This window comes from Phytophthora infestans, genomic scaffold (genome assembly GCF_000142945.1).
Source record: "Phytophthora infestans T30-4 supercont1.263 genomic scaffold, whole genome shotgun sequence".
Classification (NCBI taxonomy): Eukaryota; Oomycota; class Peronosporomycetes; order Peronosporales; family Peronosporaceae; genus Phytophthora; species Phytophthora infestans.
Genome location: NW_003303496.1, coordinates 42,211 through 57,923, shown reverse-complemented (window position 1 = coordinate 57,923; position 15,713 = coordinate 42,211). Strand labels below are relative to the sequence as shown.

Below are 15,713 nucleotides of genomic sequence, written 5' to 3'. Positions count from 1 at the left end.
CGGCTTTTGCCAGGACCTTCCTATCCCGAAGGATCGCCTGTATTCTACGGACTCGTCTGGATCGGAGAATCGTTCATAATGCGAGAAGTCGTTGCTATCAATGGCAACGAACTTCGGGAGTGGTTCAGGTAGTCTACCGCGGTGGCGTGGATTGACTACAAGTGCTACCAAGTGTGACGGGGTCACACAGCACCTTGCGCTAGAGGAAGTTATCTTCCGAGAGTATACAAACTCTCAGTGAACGGCAGTTCACAGGTCCCCTCTTTAATTAAAGAGAGCGAAGTGACCTAAATAAGGTAGATTGTAAACTGAGTATATTTATAGGTAGGTTAAGTTTGGGTTTAATACAAACTATAAGTTACCTATAGAAATGCAATGTCATTTAACCAATGGTTGCTTTTGAATGACCTTGGTACCTTGTACCAAATATCCCGGAGTATGACGTGTCATACTCCTGAAGTGTGGAGTGTCACACTTCATGTAACCAGGGTACACTTAGGGCTACGTACTTCGTTACACTCCTGCTGCTGATCGAGGTCGTTCGTGATCTCCGCAGCTTATGGATAGTACCCTCCTCCTCCTCTTCCTCTTCATCCGAGGAACCCAAGAGGTTTCGATAGGGGTACCCAGTCTACCTCTCCTCGCGGAGTGGAGACTTCGAAGTCGTGCGCTTTCTCTAGCGCAAGGTGCTATGTGACCCGTCACAGGACTTCTATTGAGAGTGAAGACGGTAGTCATTAGGACGTACCGGTATTTTGAAATTAATTTTAAAAAGCGGACGTTTTAATTGCCATTTAAAAATGAATTTTCCCCAGATATTTATCTTATCTTTTCTTAATTGGTCGAAAAGCTGGAGCTACTTCTGCTACTTCACGATCTAGAGCTGCTGCTTCAATGGCTGGGTGACATCATTATTTCTGGTTTTGTTCAAGTGATTTGACGCCACACATTCTAATTGAGAACCGCACCTCTTCCCGTTACTTCAGCGTCCACCCTTCCGAACTGGTATTAGTTTTCATCCCGCAAACTTCTCGAGAAGCTGACTGGTGTCGGGGCCGTCGGAGAAGCCAGTGCCCCCTCAGCAGCACGAGGTTTTCAATTTAATCTTACGACCGTCGTTGAAAGTATCGCCCGCTTACCAGCCGCGACCCCTCCGACCGAGACCTTTTAAGCCCACGTTCTGATCCAAGCGCCATGCTGCTCTCATCGATGGACCACCTCGGCTATTATTCGATGGCCAAAGACAATAACTTCCTGGAACTTGACGCCTCTGCTGGCGTCGCCGGCACTGATGGTTACACGCTCTCGCCTGAAGAGTTGGGTGTCGTATCCTATATGAACGAGGAGAATAGTCCCAAGAACGGCACTAAGTCTTCGCTCTACAAGACCGAGCTGTGCAAGCGCTTCTCGGAATTTGGCAACTGTCGTTACGGAGGTGCGTCACGCTCCCCACGCAAATTCGTTTTTGGATTGTACCAACTTTTTTCTTTCGTTCTCTTATTTACAGCCAAGTGCCAGTTCGCCCATGGCATCGCGGAGCTGCGCCACGTTGTTCGGCACCCCAAGTACAAAACTACTAAGTGCAAGTCGTACTGGGGCTCGGGACACTGTCCGTACGGTAGCCGATGCCGTTTCATTCACGAGGAAGCTGAGGGCTACGCTCAGCCGCAGTACAGTCCTTCAAGCCATCTAGGTGGAGGCGTGTTTCACCATGAGAAGGACCAGCTTGGTGGCCTCGGCGCAGGCGTCATGACCCCACCTCCGCCGTCCGTGGACCTCAGCTACGGCGGCGGTCTTTATGGCGAGCAGCCCACGCCACACCATCTTCATCAACTCCGTCCGCATCACCACCAGATGATGCCTTCTTATTCCAAAGACAATTACTCGCTCTTGTCCTCGCTGAACAAGAGCTCCTCATGGGGGGCGCCGGCTATGAGCGCGCCCTCCTCTCTCCACCCTAATTATGCTGGTGAGCACTACGGCAGTGCTTCGCTGAAGCACCAGGGCACGCTCGGCAGCATTGGGCTGCCCCCCGCCCAACAACGAGCTGTCTCGGTGAACAAAGCTGCCAAGAGCGCGTCATCGCCGAGCTACCCAGACCTCCAAGATGCCATCGACGCATTGATGAAGTTTTCGCTCACCGCAGACGACGCGCCAATCCCGGACACTGCTACCCCACCGGACACTACCCCGACCCAAGCAGGCCGTGGCCGCCGCGTCTCCTCTCCTTCTCTCGCTTCTACCTCAACTGCTACTGCCTCAAAGAAGACAGAGTTCTCCCTACAGTCTGCTAAGTTGTGGGAGGACTTCCCGTCCGCTTCATCCGCTCCTTTTGCGGGCGACGACCTGCAAGCCCAGCCGTGGTCCACTGGACTGACGCTGAGCATTGACAGCAAGCTATTCGACGGCGTTGCTGCTGGTGGCGAATCGAAGGACGCCTCTGGTGGAAGTTGCAGTAACGACGAGGAGAGCCCCCGCCTGAGTGTGTTCGAGCGCTTCCATTAAGGCGTCGGAAGCGAAAAGGAGAGGTGGCGCTCTGTATCTATCTATGAGCCCGTGCGTGCCCGTCCATCCTTGTTCAGTTTGGTCTTCGTGCTGCCCGCTCGTGTGTTTTACCAGCCCCTATTTACTTTTCATATAAATATATTAAGTGCTGCTACCATAGCAGTTGAAACCACAAGCTGCCGCTTTTTCTGCCATGCCTTAACCTTCACATTTCTACTACGGTTTACTACGTAGTACATGTAGTAGAAGATGTATGCTTAATGAGCTTCTGAGTGGGTCCACTCGCAGTGTAGTTGAAGGCCTTCACATGAAGCTGACTGACGATCACTCTCGGTCTCAGTGCTTTTTGGAGGGAGGGCCCTTGCGTTTGGGCGCCTTAAGTTTACGTTTCTTCTCGGCCACGCCGTGGAGATTCTTGACACGCTCGCGCTGTTCCGCAAGGATCTCAGCCTGCGTTCGCTGCACGGCCTTGTCCGAGGCCACGGCGATGTCGGGCTTCTTCTTGACCTTCTTCTCGGGCAGCACCACCATCCTCCGTCGAGCAGCGTAGTCACGACAGCACCTGGCGAACAGGACGAAGACGTGAGACCTCCACCTCCAGCGAAATCATTCCTGACTAGATCAAAGGCTACCTAATTATGGCCCACAAGCTGCAATGTGCTGGTGAGACGGATGAGAGTGTAAAGTAGTAGAAAATTTGGAACAAACCCACCAAGGACACGTGAAGACCATGGTAAACACCACTTGCAGCATGATGTAGCCTATCACATGTATGTATACACGCCGTAGTTAAGTTCTTTCCACAAGACAAAAAAGAAGCCCTTAACTCACTGGTATCCTCGCCCTGCAAGCGAAGGATCATGACGCCAATGCCCACTGCGTAGCATGTGCCAAGGACTCGGATAGCAATTTCCACCTTCTGCATCGTCCAACCAGATACTATGTTGGGTCAAATGCGTCCTCTTGTATTACTAATATCGCTACGTAGTATCTCCAGGGAGCAAAGCGACGGTTCAAAACGCATAGCACTTCATCAACCTGGAAGGTTTTCTTTTACGTTGTTTTCTCGCAGCAGCAAAAAAAAAACAATACCTAAAAACCTTTTTCTACAGCTCCTCGTGCTCCTTCTGCCCCAGCTCCTGCTCCTCCCCCTCCTCGTCTTCTTCCTGCTCCGCGCCGTGCTCCGTGCCGTCAAGCTCGAACTTCTGAGCATTGGACTTCAGGAACTCCGTGAAGCCTTCCACGTCGCGCGAGCCCTCGTACACGACCGGGTTTTGCTTGTCCTTCGCGGGAAAGAACAGGATCGTCGGGAAGCCGCGCACATCCACACCGGGGTGGTCGATTTCGTTGGCCGTGGCATCCATCTTGGCAATCATGATGCTGCCCACGTCAGCGAACTTCTCGGCCAATTCCTCGTACTTAGGGGCGAGAGCCTTGCAGTGGCCGCACCACGGAGCGTAAAACTCGAGCAGCACGTCCTTCTCGTTGTCGATAACACGCTTCTGGAACTCCGTGCCCACAATGACCTTAACAGCCTCGTCGCTGTCGTCCTCAGGGTCGGCAGACTTGAGCTGAGGCGTCAGCTTGCCATCAAAGTAGCTCTTCTCGAATGCAACCAAGTCGTCACTGAGACCGACCTTGATCTTAGCGACAAAGTCGTCAGCCTTGTAGTCAAAACCATACTTCTTCATGGAGCCAGCCATGTTTACAAGCATAACGGCAGGCATCTCCTCGTCCTTCAGACCAAAGTAGTCCACGATGCGCTTCTCCGTGCTGGGCATGATAACGTGCAGCAGCTTGCCCTTGTTGGCCTTGGCCGGAGTCTTCAGAGCAGCCTCGACGTCGGACACGTAGTCCTTGCTCGTGTCCACGAAGGCCAGCACGTGCTCGGTCGTCTCGCCACCGAAGATCATAGGGGCCTTCTCCTGCGAGAACGTGATGACGAGTGGTAGGCTGTTTGCCTTGACGAACTCGCCCAGCGACTCTTTCTCGAATTCACCGTCGTACACGACCTTGCCCTCGTCGAACTTCTTGTACAGCACCACCTTGTTTACGGCAGCGGCATCCTGCGTCACGTCAGCGCTGGTGGACGCCACGTACACGGCCAGATCGTCGGCGTCCGCGAGCTTTTCAAGCATAGTGCGAGTCTCGCCCTCCTCGGCGTCGATCACGGCAAACACGACCACGTCGTTGGCTTTCTTGATCTCTTCGAGCTCCTCAGCAGTCCCCACGATCTTGACAGCCGGGCCCGACTTCTTGACAACCCACTTCTCGATCTCAGCGGACGTACGGCCACCATCGTAGTCCTTGACAGCCTCAACATCACCCTTGAAGAACTTGAGCGTGGGGAAGCCGCGGATAGCAAACTGCTCGGCCAACTTGCTCTCGGCTGTAGCGTCCACCTTGGCGAGACGGATAGGCGGGTCCAGCTCCTTGAGGCTCTTAGCAGCCACCGAGTACTCGGGCGCCAGCTTCTGGCAGTGGCCGCACCAGGGGGCGTAGAATTCAACCAGCAGCGTGTCGTGTCCCGAGACAGCCTCGGCAAAGTTGCTCTCCGTCAGCACCAACACGTCGTCATCCTGCTCAAACTCAGCCGCACGCACCACCATCGACACGGCGAACAGCAGAGTCAGCGCACGCGTTGCTTGCTTCATGAACATCATTTTAGACGAGCCGGCTAGCAAGAAAATTATAACGTTGTTGCTAGCTGGCTAGGAAGGACTCGCGAAAATCCAAAGTGATCAGCGTAAGTGCCATATACCTTGTTGCCCGAATTAAGTGAAACTTTTTCTCTTTTCGATGAAATCAAGTGGAGAGCATGAATTCCGCAAAGATACTTACACACAAATCAGTTGAGTTTAGCATGCGTTAAAAACCATTCCCCCCATTTACCTTAGATTTATTAAGCAGCGAAGCTTTTGCTGAAAACGGGACTGAAGGATTATGAACAGGTTTCAGCGGATCTTAGCTTTTTCGCCACGTGTCATTCATGCAAATTTTCGTCGAAAGCAACGTTTACTAAAAAAGATGTGTGATCCCGCGGCAGCGTCTCTAAATCACGGCGGCGACGTAGTCGCCCACGCCAATGGCAGCAGCGAGCAACAGACCCTTGTTCCGCGTGCTCCGCTTCTCCTGCTTGCGCTCGTAAAAGGTAAACCTGCGCAAAACACATCAGCAATGCTTCCACGTTGACATTGTCCATCTTTTGCTGAAGTACGCACCTCTCGTCATAGAAGCCCTTCGCGTAGACGGCGAGAAGGTTGTGCAGCTCCGGAAACTCTACCTTCTGTGAGGGGGATCACGACTGAGTTACCCTTATCTCGCAAACTTTAATCCATCGTACTTGGATATTACCTGCGAGTTCTCAAACAGTTCCCAGTCGTACGTCTTGCGATCCTCGTCCAGTTTGTTGGCGAAGTGGAAAACGCAGCGCACCTTCTCCGGGATCTTCGACTTAAAGTCCTCTTCCGACAGGCTTTTGGTAAAGAGCTTCTCGTGCTTTTTAGGCAAGTTATCGACCTGCAGAATCCACGAGTTAGCAAAGGCTCAACACGCCAAGTGGGATTCCTTCACGTACATGAGTAGCAAAAATCTCGGTAATAACCGCCTTTTGCGTAGCAATCATAGAGTCTAAAATGAGCCTTGATTCAGCCTCGTCCACCACATCGTCGCTGTCTGCATCGTACAAGTGAAATTGACCTAGCACCACACAAAAAATCATGATCAGCTTCAATGCTTCAAAACTCGCCTCGCAACGTACTCCTCAGCCATTCCCGTCCGTTGCCGTATGCTGCAACCTGCAGCAGCTTCTCCACTTCGTCAATGTGCACCTTTCCTACTTGTTGGACGAGAACCTAAAACGTTCAGAGGGCCGCTTGCCAAATTGTGGAAAGTAAACGAGGTCTGGCTTCGCCGCTTACCATCATTGTCCTTGTCCAGCAGCTCAAAGCTGGCCGCAGCCTCCGTACACATGTGTTTGGATAGCTTCAGCTTGACTACCTCCAGGAATGCATCGGCCTTGGGGCTACAGATATCCTCATCCTCCATCATTCCGATCTTATCGCAGCCCTGGAAGGCTTCTTCCTCCAACTTCTGCAGGTACTCGCTGGCCTCTTTCATAAATGCGGTGAAAACATCCTTATTCAATTGTGACTGGGCATTGAGCGAGTTGTTGTTGCGGTACATCTCTATCCACTGAAGGTACGCGTCATTCTTGCTCAGACAATGCGACTTGGGCTGCTCTGGAATCTTGGCCACCAGATTCTGCACGGCTAGGATGCTCCTCAGCTCCGGCAGTTCCTCTAGTAACACCAAATGTTTAAAGTTCAGTGCTGGATTATTGCCAACGCCATCAAAAGAGGCCTCACAGACCAATAATCTGGTGTTGGAATAGATGTCCCAGCGATCGACGCGACGAAGTTCGAGTAGGCGCCACCACCGCTGTTGGCAGGCGCCACATTGTTTTTTGTGGGGGGGGGGGGTAGTGTTGGTTTTGTTCGCAATTAAAATGGAATTTTGTCGACAAAATTAAAATAAAATCAAATTATTTTGCGAACAAAATCCACGGGATCACCCCGAACGTCGATGTGACGGGGTCACACAGCACCTTGCGCTAGAGGAGTTATCTTCCGAGAGTATACAAACTCTCAGGGAACGGCAGCTCACAGGTCCCCTCTTTATTTAAAGAGAGCGAAGTGACCTAAATAAGGTAGATTGTAAACTGAGTATATTTGGGGCTACGTACCCCGTTACTGTTGGATTTGGACCGTGCGGCTGGAGCAGCTGCGGTTCAAGGCGGTAGAAAAGACCGGTTCGGCCGCCGACTATACGGACACACAGGAGTGGTGGCACGGGTGGCTGCCACAGGAAGATGGTTAACAGAGCAAATATCACTTCTGCATTCTCACAGTATAACCTCTGTCTAACAGGTTATGAGCCCAATGGTTCATACTGTTGCCACGGACGAAGTCCAAGGCAAGCCGGAAGCAGAGCCAAGTCGCGAAAGGGCAGGCAGCCAGTACGGCGAAGATGATGAAGTCAAGAAGGCGGACGACGAACCGAAAGGAACGCAGGACAAGCTACTAGACCTACTCAAGGACCTCGCAGTGCGCATGGGACGCCTGGAGGAGTCGCAGGAACGAAAGGAGGAGAAAGAACGCGAGGGTCGAGAGAGCAGCGTTTTCGGGTCGTCGCTGGGCCTGGGCAGAGCCATGGACAGGCAGGCCCTGGACCAGACGCCACCGCGGCGCACGTCGCCTGCCGTCTCGCCGGCCACGTACTTCGGGATGAAGCAACGTGAGTACCGAGATGCAGCAGCGAACGTCGAGATGGCTCAGGCGCCACAGCCGGCGCTGCCGCAGCACTATGTGCCGCCGCAAGCGTATCGAGCGCCACCGCCACCGTCGCCAGGACCGGGATTCGCTGGGGTACCTGACACCCGGCAGAGGAAGCTGGGGATCCGGCCGTTCGACGGAAATGTGGTGTTGGAAATCCCACGTGAACTCTAGCTACAGATGTAGTTAGGATGTTCCCACAACAATACGTCTACTAGGATAGTAAACGATCGTTCGGGCGGACCTGAAGACCCCAGTTCTGCCCTTGCACCGGGACAAACTGGACCTTGTAAACTACTTATATAGGCCAACCAGTAAAATAAGAACACGCTACTAGCACGAGCAAAGCTAGCAGGTGTTTTGAATCCTCGTGGTCCCAACAGCGGAAGGGTACCAGGCACGGGTAAGCCTTTTACGAGATCACCGAGTGTTCAACACTCGGCTGGAAGAAATAAAAGGGAGGCAATTCAAGCACTCCCAGTCGTGCAAATAGGCAACAATAAGCCGTCACGTAAAACCTCCCGATAATAATCGACCAATACACAAAGTCTCTTGGCCTTGCCGGATGAACCCTCGCTACAGAGCTTCGAGTTCACCGACAGGCATAACACACTCAAACAAGCTTGACCTGACGCTTACCTTGAAGCCGGACGTCGCTCTGTGTGCTTGAGTGGAAATTCTGTTCTGTATTTAAGCTTACCCTTTCGGGTCTATTCCTAATAAGAAGTCCTAATCAAGTATACAAATATCAAGTGAACAATGATCCGTTATGGATCTTCTTGCATGCCAAGCGTCGTCTGCACCGTCGCATGAGCATCTTTAACGGTCCGCGCCCTGTCCCAGACGGTGAACGTGCCTTCCAAGGGTCGCTTAGTCTTCCGCGAACTCATCCCAACCGCCACTGAGGGTTCGTACCGTAGATGGTCCGCTGAATGCGAATCCGGCCAGTCCATTATTAATAATAGGGACAGCCTGGATTCAGTGACATAGGGCCGTATCCGATACTTGTTGAAAACTCGGAGGTGACGCCGTCGAGTCCCTTGCACCTTGGCGTCTCCGTACATCACCCGACCGAGGGTTCGTCGCTTGAACAACTTGGGCGGTGTCACGTCTTTGTTGACGGGTGATAATCCGCAACTACGGAGAAATCACTACACCACAACTGCCCCTGTCGCAATGGAAGCCACGGTACTGGTGCCCGTTGTGACATTTCTGCATTCTCCAATTCACCATCTCGCCACCGTATGTCCAAGCGTCTGAATCGAGCCGTGTCCGACGCTTTTCAGCGTCTCAATCCTCGTAGACGTCGCGAACGTGAGCAGCTGGAGGTACGTAAGCCCATCCTTCTCCTGAATCATCGGTACCTTGCTCATCACCTCGTGTCACTCGACTTATTTCTCAGGAGGGCAAGACCGAGGGTTCGAACGCCCCTCAGTCTGCTGCACTTCCTTCGACAGCAGCGTCATCAACCGACACTCCGGCGCCTGCTGCCCCGGACTCTTCACTCCCTGTGGTAGCTCCTGCAGCACTCCCCGTCGTCGCTGAATCCGCGGAGATGGCTCCTGCTGCTCCTCCTGAAGCTGGTACCGAGGATTCGCAGAGTCCGGCTGCAGCTCCAGCTTCCGAGGCTCAGGTTCCTGATGAAGAGGAGAAGGAGAGTGGTGACTCGACTTCGTTGGCACTCTTGGCCACCGCGGCCAGGCAATTGGAATCGATTTGAATCCTCGCTGCATGCTCCACGACGTTCTCCAGCATCTCAGCTAAGTGTTGAGGTGTCTCGCGTGACTTCGTTTTCAGTGGTCGCTCCCCGGTCGGCATTCATGTTTTCTTATTCTTAATCCACTTCCACAGCGTAATCATGTTCATGTTGTTCTTCAAATGCATATACAATTTGTTGTTGCAGTAACGTTTTTCGTCTGTTACCACAGGCTGCATCGCCCTGTGGACAGTTCATACGTGATCCAGTCACGCTAGTCTTCGTCCGCCACTTGCGCCATCTGCAGCCGATTCTCGCTCTTCTTGGCTCGCAAATAGTCGTACAGCAGACCTCCACAAGACAAGTTTGATGATGGTTCCCAAGTTGTATCTTCATAGCCCACCCACTTGACTTTGAACTCGCGTACAGCACGCTCCGTGCTCGTCGTCAGTGGTGTTCTGTCGTCGAGGATGGCCTCGACTTCATATTCACCGGCAACTTGATCTGGTTCCCAGCTGTCCTCAGGCAACAGTTCCTCATCGAAGTCGAGTCTTGCTTCATTAGTCGCGTCTAGTACCAACCGAGTGCTCGGTCGACTGTTGAACTCGTTGACAGCCTTGAGTCTCGACACATGCACTACTGGGTAGAAGCGATACCCACTTCGGTCAGGCAGTTCCAGCTCGTACGCAAACTCTTCCACCTTGCGCTTGATCCGAAAAGGTCCATGCCATCGGTGAGCTAATTTCTTCGTTAAGCCCGGTCTGACGCGTTCCATGTACAACCACGCCCGGCTCCCAATCTCGAAAAGAGAGCTCGGTGGGACTCTTGCAGGATCTTCCATCTCTTCTGAAGCTTCTAGAGGGTCTGCCGAGTGTTCGTTTCCACTTGGTTGAGGTACAGCGGCTTTTTCCAGTCGACTCAGAGCATCATTATGCTTTTTTGCTCGTCGCTCCTTTTTTACAGCCTGATAATCTTTGGCCATAGTGAGGGCGACCTCATGTTGTCGATTGATCTCACGCCGCCACGCTAGTGCGTCAGACTGCTTGCCGAGCCCTTGTTTGAGTGATGACGACATTGCCCGCAGCGTCGACTGAGCATCCCAACCGTGAACGAGGTAGAACGGCGTCTCCTTCCTCGTAGTGTCTTGAGAAGTATTAATAGCAAATACCAGCTTCTCCGCGATTTCGTCCCAATCTTGCTGTAGAGGGTCTTCCGCGTACACCCGTACGGATCCCATCACCGACTTCACCGAGCGTTCCTGCTGTCCATTAGCCTGTGGCCGATAGCTCAAAGTCGCTCGTGATCTTGACTGCATCATCTCTGCAAATGCTTGGAAAACCTCGCTCATGAAGCGTGGGTCGCGGTCGTTCCTTATTAATGATGGGGCTCCGAATCGTCGGTACACACATTCTTCGAACACTTGGGCAACACTCAGTGCAGTCGTATCTGACATAGCCTTGGCAATAACGAATCCCGTAAACGAGCACTGAAATAGGAGCAACGCCGTGTTGCCCCTGCGAGATTTCGGTAGTGGGATCACAAAATCCATCGAGACGATCTGGAAAGGTCGTTCGGCTAGTACGTTGCCAGGTGAGTATCCACGAAGCTGCGGACGGCTTTTACTCGAGCTGCAATCTGGACATGACTTCACATGCTTCTCCACGTCAGCGTACAAGCCGATCCAATATTAATCGGACTTAACGCGATGGAACGTTCTCACCACACCTTGATGTCCTCCTTCCAGCGAGTCGTGACAGTTCTGCAAGACCTCTTGAATCATCGTTGTCGGTACCACAAGCCGCAGCTTGGTCTCCTCTTGCCAACCGTGGTCGTACCGACGATTCAATCTAAGATAGTGAAGCACGCCGTCTTCTGATAACACGAACCGGTCAGCGTATTTCCAGGCATTTCGAGCTTCTTTGTAACTCAGCTCTTGTGCTTGGCCCTGAAGCACCTTCTTGATACTAAACCACTTCTGCTCCTCGTCTTGTGCCACCTGTATCCGTCTGCGTCGTTCCCGCTGTGAAGTGTGGAGGAAGAGCCAGGACTGCGTCCAGCTCAAACCTGAGGCTCAGGTGCCTCCAGGACGCGATGCTCGCGTCCAGAAGCCGGACTTCGACGGACCATTGGCTGGCGAGCCGCCAGCCCCATCCTACTGCTAATCCTACCAATATATGTTACCGGGGTTTTTCCGTGTGCTGCTACACACTCGACAACTTGCGCCGTCAAGAGCAAGCAGCAGCACTCGGTTTTCTCCCCTGCTGGACTTTCAGTCCCTGCAACTTACTGTTGTTACGACTACTTCCTTCATCACAATGGTCACCACTCGGCGTAGCCGAGGAGCGACCATCACTCAGGTTATGAGCCCAAGAAGGAGAGCTGGAAGCCCAGTCCGGAGTACGCAGAGCTCGCGCGCGTCCGACGAGTTGCAGTTACCTGCAAGAGCAGACGAGACAACGTCAAACGAGACACATGCGACGTCACAAGCGTCATCAACCCGAGTTGAGCAACAACTCGAGCTCTTATTGGCCCAATTCGGTACCGTTATGACTACACTGACCAATCAGCAGCAAGTGCAGAACATTCCAGTGGAAGCATCCACCCGACGCCCACAAAGGCAGCTCATTCAAGAACTCTCAGCGGCTCGAGCACAACCGCAGCGAGTGCCGACGCCGTACGGGCCCCGCCGAGGAAACCCAAGCACAGAGGAACTTACCGCCGACGCCAGCACGCGTCAGAGCGAGCCGCCAAGAAACCCAAGAACGTCCGAGGCTGCAGCGCAGCCAGTCCAGACCGAGGCCGGGACCGACTCCGCTACGGACGAACCCATGGTTGGAGACCACAGATGCACGCGGTGCATGAACCAGAGCGGACACGTGCAGTTGAACGCAAGACTTACCGATACCAACTACCAGACGTGGCGCGTCGAGATTTGTTCCATTCTCGACGTCGCACACCTCTTGGACCCCATCATGGAGCGCGAAACGATGGCAGACCAACGTAACGAAGGACAGCGCGGCTGTTTCAAGCAACGACTGCGTGTTGCTCAACGTGAACTTACGATGGGACTTAGTCAAGAGCTACAGATGCGATTTACAAGTGTTATTCAACGTGCTGATCCTATCCTACTGTGGCGAACACTGGAAGATCATTTTGATAACCATCCTGGAGTAAACAGCGTGTTTCTCAAGCGAGATATGCTGAATCGTCGCCTGCAACGCGACGAACGACTTGACGATTACATTCGTGACATCGACGACTACCAACAGAGACTTCGCCGCGCGAACAAGCAGCTGCCTGAGCAGGAAGCCGTCTCTATCCTATTGTCGAATACAGTGGGTGTGTACCCAGCGGTGGTAAACGAGCATGAAGTACGTATTGAACGTGATGAGTCCATTACGTGGGAGCAAGCGATCGAGCGCCTTCGACTCGCTGACCACTCACGCCAAGAGACTGAGCTACAGCAAGGACGTGGTGGAGGTGGACGTGCCGTCCAGCGAGATGTTGCATTTGTTGGTGGCCGTGGCGACGGACACAACGACGGAAGAGGACGTCGAAACTCGAGCAGCAGCCAAGCACGAGGCAACAACAACCGCAACAATCGTCGCAGCCGCAGCCCATCGCCGCGTGGGCGGAACAAGCGGCAGAAGAGCAAGAGCTCATCCAGTGCGAGGGATGACATCGCCAAGCGAAAGGCGAAGACGAAGTGCAACACGTGCGGAGAGCAAGGACATTGGAGTGGCGATCCTGAGTGCCGCCAGCGTGGCAACAATAACAACAACAACAACTCGAGCAACCCGCCGCGCAGGATGATCGATGTGGTTACTGTGAAGACAGCCAAGTCGGCTGCACCGACTCAAGCTGAAGGACAAGAGCATGTACTCGCGGTGCGTGACAACTTCAACTACAAGGACAAGGACAAGGACCAGGACATGGTGGAGTGGGTGTTGGATAGCGGCGCGCAGACCAACGTCTCGAGCGACCTTACCTTGTTTACGGAGCTACACGAAGACTCAGTTGCAGAGCTAGTCTTCGGCAACGGCACAACCGAGCGCGCAACTGTGGGCACAGTGCTTATGCAAGTGCTGAACGAGCACACGGGCAAGATCGAGGAGCGCCTCCTTGATGACGTGAGCTACGCCAAGTCGGCTGCCTACAACCTGATCTCGCAGACCTACATGCAATTTAAAGGAAACTTCAAGGTGCGCATCTCGCATGATCAGAAGACTACGTGGCTGGTCAAGGACACATTGAAGCTGCGCTTCCAGTACATCCGCGGGATGTACCGCATGTGGACGCCACGTCAGAGCAAGAACGTGATGAGCGTCAAGGCCAGTGAAGCTGAGAACCCCATGACGTTGCTGCACAACCGCATGGGCCACGTAAACATGGAGACTATCAAGACTATGGCAGGAACCTATAACTTTGGCATCAACATGCAGTCGAAGAATTTTGCTCTCTATGAACGCATTCCATGCCTAGAGTCAAAGACGGAAGCGCATGAGCTACAAGCGCAAGCCGTCTCGCTCTGCAAAACCCTTGCACAAGCTTTGTGTCGACCTATGCAGTGTTGGAGTGGATACAATATCGAAATCAAACCCAGTTTCTATTGATTATCGACGAAGCTACGAGATACAAGTGGGGATATCTATTAGCCTACAAAGACGAAGCCACGGAGCTGATTCAGAAGCAGATTCGCTGGATCCAGAACCAGTTCCCGAAGGCGACCATCAAGACGCTGTTCTCCGATGGTGGTGGCGAGTTCGTCAACATGCAGCTCGAGACCTTCTGCAAGGACCTCGGCATCGACACGCGTTCATCCAATCCCTACAGCCCGCAGGAGAGCGCTATCGTGGAGCGCACGAACCAGACCGTCATGCGGCAGGTCAGATCTATGTTACAAGCTACGCAAATGCCTGTTTCATTATGGGGAGAAGCCTTCCTACATGCAATTGAGACGCTCAACAAGACGCCGACGCCGGTGTTGAAGGACCAGCAGTCCCCGTACGAGGCCCTGTACGGAGAGCGGCCAGACCTCAGCGTGCTGCGCACGTGGGGGTGCTTGGTGCACGCGCACATCCCTGATGATTCTCGGCAGAGAAAGGAGAAGCTCACTCCAAGGACGCAGATGTGCTTACTACTTGGCTACAGCGAGAAGACCAAGGGCTATAAGCTGCTGAACCTGCGCACAGGATCAGTGACGACGTGCAGAGATGGAAACATGAAGGCACATGAGAAGTACACGGTAAACACTGTGTATATTGAGCAACTTCTTGCAAATACCTACGCTTACGGAGACTACGACTTACCTGCGGAGATCCCGATCGTGCCGATCCGGACGACAATGTCTACGTACCTGCAGCTTCCTGCAGAGCTTGCAGAAAGGCGAGCAGCGGAGATGGCGAAGCTGGCCACTGCTGGTGAGAGCCATGACCAAGGTGTTGAAGTTGAAGCCGAGTCTGCGACTCGAAGTGATGACCCACAGCTACCAAGCGAGGACGCTAAGAAGCCAGCAGCTTCAGTGGGAGGTTCCAAGCGGAAGAACACAAAAGGCAAGAATAAAGCGAAAGCATGTGCAAATCGAGTGGGAGCCTCGAAGGCCAAGGACAGTCGACGTGATGCTCACGAAGACGAGAACTGGGAGCCATGCACGACGCAGAAGTCGTCGCCAGACGACAGTGCAGCTACGTCGCGACCGAAGCGGAAGCGACAACCATCCGCCCGACTCAAGGACTACGTAGTGACGAATGTGACGAAGCAGAACGTCGAGGATGTGCAGATCCCCATTAGTCACAAGCATGCGGCAAGGTCAAAGAAGTGGAAGGAGTGGAAAGCAGCGATGCAAGTTGAGATGGACTCACAGCAACAGCACGAAACTTGGGTGCTCGTGCGACGCACGGAGGCCAAGGGCAAGCGTGTCATTTCGTGCAAGTGGGTGTACGCGCTCAAGAGAGACTCTACGGGCCGGATTAAGCGATATAAAGCTCGACTAGTGATCAGAGGCTTTCTACAACGCATGGGCATCGACTACAGTGAAACATACGCACCTGTTATCAGATTTGAGACGATCAGATGCGTGATCGTATACGCGCTGCAACGCGGATGGGCCATCTTGCAGTTCGACGTCAAGACCGCGTTAAGAGTACGGTGACCTCGACGAGGAGGTCTACATGGAGCAG

The 15,713-nt window shown here is 53.2% G+C and overlaps 4 protein-coding genes across 4 annotated transcripts; 1 reads left to right on the top strand and 3 right to left on the bottom strand.

The window, feature by feature from the left end:
- Positions 1–1,194: 1,194 nt before the first annotated feature.
- Positions 1,195–2,505, top strand: PITG_21380 (uncharacterized protein; the record flags this gene model as incomplete). The annotated part of the gene is made up of 1 exon (XM_002895091.1): positions 1,195–2,505. One exon carries the CDS (start codon positions 1,195–1,197, stop codon positions 2,503–2,505), a length of 1,311 nt encoding a protein of 436 aa, XP_002895137.1.
- Positions 2,506–2,841: 336 nt separating this feature from the next.
- PITG_21379 (uncharacterized protein) lies at positions 2,842–3,430 on the bottom strand (the record flags this gene model as incomplete). The annotated part of the gene is made up of 4 exons (XM_002895090.1): positions 2,842–3,067; positions 3,138–3,155; positions 3,218–3,266; positions 3,337–3,430. The coding sequence occupies 4 exons, from the start codon at positions 3,428–3,430 to the stop codon at positions 2,842–2,844; spliced, it is 387 nt and encodes a 128-aa protein (XP_002895136.1).
- Positions 3,431–3,451: 21 nt separating this feature from the next.
- PITG_21378 (protein disulfide-isomerase, putative) lies at positions 3,452–5,232 on the bottom strand (the record flags this gene model as incomplete). Its single annotated transcript, XM_002895089.1, has 1 exon — positions 3,452–5,232. The coding sequence occupies one exon, from the start codon at positions 5,166–5,168 to the stop codon at positions 3,612–3,614; it is 1,557 nt and encodes a 518-aa protein (XP_002895135.1).
- A 269-nt stretch (positions 5,233–5,501) lies between these two features.
- On the bottom strand, positions 5,502–6,946 carry PITG_21377 (uncharacterized protein; the record flags this gene model as incomplete). Its single annotated transcript, XM_002895088.1, has 7 exons — positions 5,502–5,662; positions 5,727–5,791; positions 5,860–6,024; positions 6,083–6,204; positions 6,266–6,340; positions 6,426–6,806; positions 6,877–6,946. 6 exons carry the CDS (start codon positions 6,475–6,477, stop codon positions 5,557–5,559), a joined length of 585 nt encoding a protein of 194 aa, XP_002895134.1.
- Positions 6,947–15,713: the final 8,767 nt, after the last annotated feature.